At 43.9% G+C, this 10,248-nt stretch overlaps 1 protein-coding gene across 1 annotated transcript; it reads right to left on the reverse strand.

Annotated features, from left to right (window-relative positions):
* Positions 1-1,276: 1,276 nt before the first annotated feature.
* Positions 1,277-7,161, reverse strand: LOC306933889 (uncharacterized protein; the record flags this gene model as incomplete). The annotated part of the gene is made up of 4 exons (XM_079516255.1): positions 1,277-1,497; positions 2,795-3,139; positions 3,918-4,004; positions 7,110-7,161. The coding sequence occupies 4 exons, from the start codon at positions 7,159-7,161 to the stop codon at positions 1,277-1,279; spliced, it is 705 nt and encodes a 234-aa protein (XP_079372381.1).
* Between the last annotated feature and the right edge of the window lie 3,087 nt (positions 7,162-10,248).

Genomic DNA, 10,248 nt, shown 5'->3' on the forward strand with positions numbered 1-10,248 from the left:
TGGTGTTTGAAGCAATCCGTTATACTTTAGCTATTGAAAAATAGCCAAAACCATCTCAAACAAAAACCTCCTCAACATCACCCAACAAGACAACATGCACAGTATAGTCAATAAACGCAGATGGACCTGGATTGGCCATGTGCTCAGAATGGACATCAACGCAATACCAAGAGTCGCACTACACTGGACCCCAGAAGGAAAGAGAAAGAAAGGCAGGCCCAAAATGACATGGCGTAGGACGATCGAGAAGGAGCTCCAGCAACAACATCAGAGCTGGGGGACCATAGAGAAGATGGCCAAAGACAGATGCAAGTGGAGGAACTTTGTTGCTGCCCTATGCGCCAGCCGGCGTAATGGGGATAAGTACATTAAAAAATAGCAGATCTACAAGCTCATAGCGCGGCACCGAGTGCCGCAATACGAGCTTGTAGATCTGCTATTTTTGAAAAACCTGTGAAAATGTGGCGCAAATTTGGAATATATATTCTTTCAGCTGCTTCGGGGGGGGGGGGGGGGGGGGGGGGGGGGGGGGGGTCCCTGGAACAACATATTTTCAGATGGGGGTCGGCGGCCAATTACAGATAATTCTGGGGGTCCTTGACATGAAAATGTTTGAGCACCACTGACATAGAAACATTTTTTCAGAAAAAGACATTTCGTAGAATCATCCTCAGGTCGAAACGGGTTAACTGAATTGGCAACTATAGTTAATGTGTGCTTCAAAAAAATCCCCCACGGGCCTTTGGTTAGTACTGTATACCTGTCTTAGCAGGAAGCAAGAGGTTCATTGTTCATTGTGCTGTGTGTTGTTGTTGTGTTTCCATGCCTGGGGTCCAGCTCAGTGCTGAATCTGCCGTAACATCAGCATGAGGTCTCTGACGCGCTCCGCCCTGCAATGAGGCGCCTGACACACCGTCTCCACACCTTAGCGCAAAACGGTTTTAAGCTGCGCACTTCTTAAGCTGCGCGCAGCTTAAATTCTGAATTTTTAGACAGCTGGTGGATGGAAAAGAAGCTCCACCTCCGCGGACTTTTTGGGCGGAGGAGAGCGTTTCCGGGAATCTGGCCGTCGCGCAAGTATTCCGCGGAGGTGGAGCTTAATTTCCATCCACCAGCTGTCTAAAAACTCAAGCTTTAAGCTGCGCGCAGCCGAGAACGTGCGCAGCTCTTTTCATAGTGTGGCAGCACCTATACAGCGGCAGCATGAGGTCTCTGACGCGCTCCGCCCTGCAACGAGGCGTCTGGTACAACGGCAGCTCCATGCCTGGGTTCCAGCTCAGTGCTGAATCTGCCGTAACATCAGCATGAGGTCTCTGACGCGCTCCGCCCTGCAACGAGGCGTCTGGTACAGCGGCAGCTCGAAGAAGGAGAAGGTGAAGCTACGCGAGAAGCTGAGGTTGCTGACGGGGCGGAGTGGCGGCAGGCGGGGGGCGCGGGGCACCCTGCACTGGGGCACCACCCTCCGCCTCGGCCGCACCCCTCTGGCACCTCCTCTAGCTGTAGACAGAGATGAGAGGCATGGAGACAAGAGACACACAGTAGAGAACAATTTAGGCATTTTAGCAGACGCTCGTAACCCATTTAGACCTGAGCTCGATTCTACAAAAATCCTAAAAATCTAAATCCTGACAGTTTTCTGAAAAACCCCATGTTTCTATATGTCAGTGGTTCTCAAACTATTTCAGGTCAAGGAACCCCAAAAATATATGTAATTGGCCGCCGATCCCCATCTCAAAATGTTGTTCCAGGGACCCCCCCCCCCAGAAGCAAAGATTTGAGATAAAAACGTTCGCCGTGAAGGAATATATTCAAACATTTGCGCCACATTTTCACGAAAAATAGCAGACCTATAGATCTGCTATTAGATCTGCTATTAGATCTGCTATTTTTCAATAGCTAAAGTATAACATAACGCTTAAAACACCAAAAAGGGGTTCCCGCCCAAAATGGGTAAATCCAGAGCGATTTACAGTAAGCAAGAACACCACATGGTAATACATAACATACATAGAAATAGTCATCGAGAATCATATAAGCAAGCTAAGAACCTAATATCTGTCTAAAAGTAGATTATCTGTACAGCTAGGTTATGAGTATAACATTATAGAGTGCTACGTCTACATACCAGAACCAGAGGTTAAGAAATGAGGAGGGAGAGAGAGAGAGACACAAAACCAAATCAAACCCATCTGAACTTTGTCGGGCATTACTTTACCCCTGCACCACAGAGACACCCAGGAAAATATATACCGGCGGGTAGACTATATATTTTTTTTCCTAAGGTGGGTAGTATATTAACCCATCAGGCGGAGTCAGGTTAAGTATATATAGGCAAGGCCTGAAGAGGCATTTACACATGTCCTAGTAGTACACATAGTTTATAGGCCAGTCAATCTAAGATTTGACACTCCTTGGAATAAAAACGGTCATAGCCGTCATCACAAATGTGATGAGGTCAGCACATTTGGGCACATTAAGGGCAAGTGGCTATGGCCGTTTTTAGCCCAAGGGAGTGTTTTTCGTGCAAAACTAATGCTTGCAATGGATTCGGAATCATGAATAACCCCTAGTTTGACACGTTAAATGCTACTTAAAGCATAATTAAAATTAGACATTTTTGCCTCATATAGGATGTTAATGGTTAACTTTCAACCCCTGAATTTACCATGAAGCAACATTTATATAATTCACAAAAAAACCTTGAATGATTATTATTGCAATTTATTTTGGGTCACGCCCCTTTTTAGCTTATTATTACAGTCAACCAATCCCATCAGCCACCGACACACTGTACCTGTGTTCTCCTGGGGGGCTGGGACAGATGGAGACGGGTTGGGAGAGCCCAGATTTGAACCCACAACCTCCCCTCTGGCCACAGCCCGTTGAGGAGGGGAGGCAGGGGTGGGATGAGGCGCAGGGGGCGGCGGGATGGAGGTGAAGGAGGACTCGAACAGGGAGTGGCCTCCCCAGGGTGTCATGGAGGCATCAGGGTGGAAGGTGGAGGAGGGAGGAGGAGGAGCCTGGTGGGGGTAAGATGAAGACGGTTGCTGCTGGTGCTCATGCTGTTTCTGGACGCGCTTCCTACGAGTGGCCAGCAAGGGGTGCTGAAGGGCTGGGGAGGACAGAGGCGGCTTCTTGGCTTGGAGGGAGGGAAGGAAGATTGGAAAGAAGCTGTTTACTTTGCTACTCTTATGAAACTGGGCTAAAACCTAACTCTGGTCCATATAGCCCTAAAGCCCTTTGCTATAGAGCTATGGACCAGAGGTAGCTAAAACCTATTAGAGCTTGGAAATTTGGAATCTAGTAAAATGCAACAGAAGAAAATCATTCATTTTATTTAGCCCTGGGTCACAGCAGCGCAATTTAAAAACACATGAATGGAAAAGAAAGAAAGTCAATAAAAGCTAAGAATGAATCATATAAATCAGCTAGTTCTTTCTTCCACATTTGGATGCAATCCATCATAGTCAAAAACATAGAATTAGACCTAATACTGCATTAAAGACTAGTATCACGCTGCATAGTCACTATTACTATTATTACTTTAATCCATTTTGGCCTGACCTCGAAAATTAAAAAAACAAATCTTCTAAATCCTCCAGTTTTCTGAAATAAATATTTTCACGATCTTTCAAAAATAGCAGACCTACAAGCTCATAGCGCGCCACTCGGTGGCGCGCTATGAGCTTGTAGATCTGCTATTTTTCAATAGCTAAATTATAACAATGTTTAAAACACAAAAGGGTTCCGCCCAAAATGGGTTAAATGTCATGGTATGGCAAGTTTAAAAATGAAATGTTTTTTGGGGGGGTTTTTTACTTTCATGTTTTGCCAACGATGGATTTTGTCCATGGAACCAAATATACAAACACTGGCATTAAATATTTTAAAGACATGCCACACTCTAAACAGATTACCTGCTGGCTTTCTCCCAGACGAGCCAATCAGAGGCAGATGTTCCTGGGACATCAGGCCTCTGCAGACCTCTTCATCACCCGCTTCGACTGTTATCAATGGACAAGACCGCAGTTATCAGTTCGGATCAGTACGATTGTTTTCGACGAGTATGGGCATGCTCTGCCGACTGATTAAAAAAAACGACGGATTAAGGTTGGCGGTTGGCGAACATGCGTTAATATTAGGACAGCGCTGCGACATGCTTGCGGTTAAGTTTAGGGGAGGGTATGAGGAGGCTTGTCATTTTCAGTAGGCTCCCAGCATGTCCAGTAGACCTGAATAGACCGATAAGATCGGTTAACGTGTCGTCAACGCCAATCACAGCCAGTAGGCTCCAGACGAGCCGATCGGCTAGATAAGATCGGCGTAATAAGTAACCTACTGGGAATTATCGGTTGATTTTCGGTCGAAACGGCTGTCTTCATCCTTAAAACCATATACAGTATCATTAGAACTGATGTGCATTACACACGTGGTAAAAGTGCCCGCACAACCTCAGAGGGTTGTGGGTTTGAATCCACTGTGGTGCATCCGGGCTGTTTTTCGGGGGAGGGAAGCGGGGCGGAGAGGTGATAGTGTTCACTGCACACAATCCTACGGTCCTGGGGCAGCACCGGCTGTGAGCAGGGGGAGTGTTGGACAGGAGGAGTAGGACGAAGACTCTATGTCCTCCCGGTGGGGGCTCCTCATTGGTAGGTGAATCAGTAGGAAACAACAGCAGACTATAAAACACAAAAATGTGTGTTGGGAGGAATCAATTATATTGGTTAGAAAAATAGAAAACAGAAAAATTAAATAACTTGATGGATTTAGAGAGCACACAATAACAATGTGGCTTCATATGGTCTATGGCCTAAAGATAATCATTTGTATAATTACCACATATACTATATGCTGTGGCACAGAAATGACAATGAAAGTGAGATGATAGTTATATTACGTATACAAAACGTATGTAATGTATGTAACTGTACAGTATGGACAAACAAAAAGCTAAATGACAGTATACCAACTAAAAACGAACATTAGCTGAGACTCAAAAAGTCAGAAAGAACCAGTCTTTCCAATACAACTAATGCCGCTATGGGTAAAGCAATCAGGCTCAGTGGGGCTTTGAATGCTTCAAAAGACACATTTTAGTCCGTCTGATGACTAGACAGGGATTTGTGGATTGGCTGGTTAACACTGCAGCTACTTGCTGCCATGTTATCATGGAAGACAAAATGTATGTCCCTGACAGGATACGATTAGGACAGACTGAATGTCCCTGCAAATATACGAAGATTAGGGCAGAAAATAATGTCTCTGCCATTATGAGAAGATGAGGAGAAAACAAATGTCCCCGCAAGCATAAGATTAGGACAGAATTAATGTCCCCGCAAGTTTAAGAACAACAAATGTCTCTGCAAAGGATAAGATTAGGACAGAATGAATGTCCCCGCAAGTTTAAGAACAACAAATGTCTCTGCAAAGGATAAGATTAGGACAGAATGAATGTCCCCGCAAGTTTAAGAACTACAAATGTCTCTGCAAGGATAAGATTAGGACAGAATGAATGTCCCCGCAAGTTTAAGAACTACAAATGTCTCTGCAAAGGATAAGATTAGGACAGAATGAATGTCCCCGCAAGTTTAAGAACTACAAATGTCTCTGCAAAGGATAAGATTAGGACAGAATGAATGTCCCCGCAAGTTTAAGAACTACAAATGTCTCTTCAAGGATAAGATTAGGACAGAATGAATGTCCCCGCAAGTTTAAGAACTACAAATGTCTCTGCAAAGGATAAGATTAGGACAGAATACATGTCCCCGCAAGTTTAAGAACAACAAATGTCTCTGCAAAGGATAAGATTAGGACAGAATGAATGTCCCCGCAAGTTTAAGAACAACAAATGTCTCTGCAAAGGATAAGATTAGGACAGAATGAATGTCCCCGCAAGTTTAAGAACAACAAATGTCTCTGCAAAGGATAAGATTAGGACAGAATGAATGTCCCCGCAAGTTTAAGAACTACAAATGTCTCTGCAAAGGATAAGATTAGGACAGAATGAATGTCCCCGCAAGTTTAAGAACAACAAATGTCTCTGCAAAGGATAAGATTAGGACAGAATGAATGTCCCCGCAAGTTTAAGAACAACAAATGTCTCTGCAAGGATAAGATTAGGACAGAATTAATGTCCTTGCCAGGCTTAGACCATAAAGGACAAAATGAATGTACCCGCAAGTTTAAGAACTAATGTCCTATTGTCCCTGCAAGGAAATGAACCGTGTGAGGAAAAGAAAACAAGGAAATAATGCATGTACCCTTTAGTATAAGAGGAAAATAATGTCCCTGCAAGTATAAGATGAGGACTGAATTCATGTTCCCAGAAGTTGATGACGACGACAGGCCTCAATGTCTATACAAGTACAGATATACAAGGCTGTGTACCAGTGTTGTTTTCGTCGACTAAAACTAAGACGAAAAATGTTCGTCGACTACCTTTTTTCACCGACAAAAACTAATGGAAACTAAATGAAAACTAAGCTACGATGACTAAAACTAAGACTAAATATACTGACAATTTCGTCGACAAATAAAAACTAGACTAAAATGTTAGGAAGGGACTAGTGGACAAGAGATCCAGTACAAGTCATTTTACACTTGGTTGCATGCTGAAAATAGCCGATCTACAAGCTCACAACGCGTCGCGTTGCGACGCGTTGTGAGCTTGTAGATCGGCTATTTTCAGCAAGTGTAATAACACTCATTACGACGGCATCAAGGCCTGCCAAAATACATTTTAGTCGACTAAATCAACTGTAGATTTAGTCGACTAAAATCTTATGACATTTAGTCGACTAAAACTAGACTAACACTAAGACATTCCAGGTGACTAAAATGTGACTACAACTAAATTAAGTTTCAGTCCAAAGACTATGACTAAACTAAAATTGAAATTTGCTGCCAAAAACAACACTGCTGTGTACGAAGTGTGCATCAAGTTCAAAAGGCTATAGTGAAGCGTAGGCGTACAGTGTGAAACAAAACGTGCGTACCTTGGCTGGTTGTGAAAACAAATCCGTTTTGCTTAAAAAAAAAGAAAAGAAAATCAGCAGCTCATCTTGCTTGTTCTCCTGTGCCCCACAATGCATTTCCCAGCGCGCGCACACCTGTTGCGTTCCTCTCCTTAATGTCTTCCCTCTGTAACGAGGCCTGCCTCATATCAGCTCAGTGGCCTCTCCACAAGCTACTGCCCCTCGACACTCATTTTGTCTTCTCTGAACGACTCTCTCCTCTCACATCCCGTCTCTCTCTCTCTCTCCCCCCTTTCGCGCAATTTCCAACTCATGAAATTGTGAAGAGCTATAGTACGGTCCTCTACATGCATTCTTAATGTCATGCCAGACCCAGATGTACCATAGTTGTTGAACCAGACGCCGGCCTTTAGATATACAGTTGGAGGCCATCGATATTGTCCTTTTCTTTTTGTTGAGGTTTGCGTGATCTGCGCAAAAGGACAGTTAACCCATTTTGGGCGGGAACCCCTTCTGGTGTTTTAAACATTATGTTATAATTTAGCTATTGAAAAATAGCAGATCTACAAGCTCATAGCGCGCCACCGAGTGGCGCGCTACGAGCTTGTAGGTCTGCTATTTTTTGAAAAATCGTGAAAATATTTATTTCAGAAAACTGGAGGATTTAGAAGGATTTTAAAAAATGTTGAGGTCAGGCCTAAATGGGTCAAATGATAAGGGACAATATCGGTGGCACCCAACTGTATATATAATCGCTCCCTCCTCAACCTGCCCCCTTTCTCTCCGTCATATATCACTCCACCCGCTCTCCACTGACACACTGATTTATTTATTCCTTCCTTCGCTTTGGTCATTTCTCATTCTCCTCGGCTCCCCTGCTCTCCCCTGAGCACCTCCGTTTACAGAGTCTTCCTCACCTTCAAAACCGCTCTCAAAGGGCACCTACGGATGGCTGCAATTCGAAACTGGCCCCCGTAAAATCTGAATCCCCCCCCCCCCTTTTCCCCTCACTGTATATGTTTCTTTTCCCTTTTTACCTCCATTATGATGAATTCCTGTTCTGTTCTTTGTCTATATAGAAGTGTCTATTTGTACGTCTCTAAATGTTTTGATGAATTGAACATGGTGGACCCTGTTGTAAACAAGTGTAATGCTTAATTGGGTCGTCCACTCACAGTTAACAGCCTTTGTATTGAGTTTGTGCTTGAAATGTACTGTAATTCTGCAAACTGTTAATACAATTTTCAATCAATCAATCAAAACAGACCTCACTTTCCTCCTTGTCTCTCGCATCAGTGACATAAACTCGTCTCTCTGCCCTCACTCACACCTTCACCCCTCTCTGTGTGAACGGCGGTGAAAATGGGTACCCTCTCTTTCACCCCTCTCTGTGTGAACGGCGGTGAAAATGGGGTACCCTCCCTTTCCCTCCCTCTTCCGTTCTCCTTCTCTCCCGACAGTGAAACACACTTTGTTCACTATATGGTTTTTACAGCTAGTTCTTTCTTCCACATTTGGATGCAATCCATCATAGTCAAAAACATAGAATTAGACATAATACTGCATTAAAGACATACTTTCATATTTTCAGACTAGTATCACGCTGCATATTCACTATTACACCTTTAATCCATTTAGGCCTGACCTCGAAATTAACAAAAAAAATCTTCTAAATCCTCCAGTTTTCTGAAATAAATATTTTCACGATTTTTCAAAAATAGCAGACCTACAAGCTCGTAGCGCGCCACTCGGTGGCGCGCTACGAGCTTGTAGATCTGCTATTTTCCAATAGCTAAATTATAACAATGGGTAACGAGTGCTTTCAACCTCTCCCCTCTATTCTCTCTCCATCTCCTATAACTGAAACTGACCATGTGTGAGGTTTATTTCTTCCTTTTTCTTTCAATAGAGGCAGTCAACATCTCATATGCTCACTAACTCCGTATTCTTGCGACCTACCGGAGTGAGATGAGCATTTTGCCTCGTCTCACTTCTCTCTTCATCCTCTTGCCATCTCTCTCTCTACTCTCAATTTCTTGCTCTCCCTTTTTCTTGTCAGGCCTTCATTTCCGCCCAACCTTTCTTTCAGTACCTGTACAATGGATGCTTTCCTCTCGATATGTTGGCTCTCTATTTTGGCATCTCAAGAATGCGTCGTCTCTCGCTCTGTTTCTACTTTAACCCATTTTGGGTTAGCAGATCTACAAGCAGATCTACAAGCTCATAGCGTGCCACCGAGTGGCGCGCTACGAGCTTGTAGGTCTGCTATTTTTGAAAAATCGAAGAACCACTGACATAAACATAGCTTTTTCAGAAAACTGTCAGGATGTAGAAGACATTTTTAGAATCTGATCTCAGGTCAAAATGGGTTAATGCTTGTGTCCTCATCACCACCTCTATTTCCCCCATTACTCTCTCTCTCTCTCTCTTATCATGCCTTTCCCCCATTGCTGCGCCTGCATCGGAGTTGAGTGACAGGGGGAGCGATGCAAGGCAGGACAAAAGGCAATGTGAGCCCTGGTTAAAATATTCATGCTCACCTGTAGCAGCAGGTGATAGACAGGCATCATAACGAGCTCATGTGAACTGCTCTGACCTCTAGCCTGCATGCACACACATACTTATTTCAGACAGAATGCATTATTATTAGTGACTAATTATACAATCTGCCTGCTGTTTTTGTCTCCACCAGGCCGAAGGCATGGGGAGAGAGTATGTTTTGCACTCCGTCCGTGTGTCCGTCCTTCCGTCCTTCCTTCCTTCCGTCCTTCCGTCCGTCTGTGAACAGCTAATCTCCGGCACCGTTAACCCGGGCGATGCCAAACTTTGCACACACACTCCCTGGATGCCAACGATGAACCTCTGCCCCACATTTTCCAGAACGGCCTGTTATAGCGCCACCATGAGGCAGCTTTTCACATTTTGTACCTAAAACTGCACTGATCTGCGTGAAATGTTGCATGCACACTCCCTAGAGGCCAAGGACAAACCTTTTACCTGCATTTTCCGCATCTGCCTTTTATAGCGCCACCAGGAGGCCGACTTTTGTAAAACACATTTTTTGATATTACTCCTCCAGATTCTGTCCAAAAATCTCACAAATCGTTACACAGTATCTCTATGGTCATGTGCTCAAGTCGGATCTGTCTGATATTTCATATTCCATCCTAATTGGCTATAATTGGCTTTCACAGTTTGCAAGATTGCCCCGTTTTGAACAATAGCCTCAAATCATGAACGCAGCATGCAATTTACGTGAAATCTTTCACACATT

Source organism: Electrona antarctica (genome assembly GCF_951216825.1).
Source record: "Electrona antarctica genome assembly, chromosome: 2".
Taxonomy (NCBI): Eukaryota; Metazoa; Chordata; class Actinopteri; order Myctophiformes; family Myctophidae; genus Electrona; species Electrona antarctica.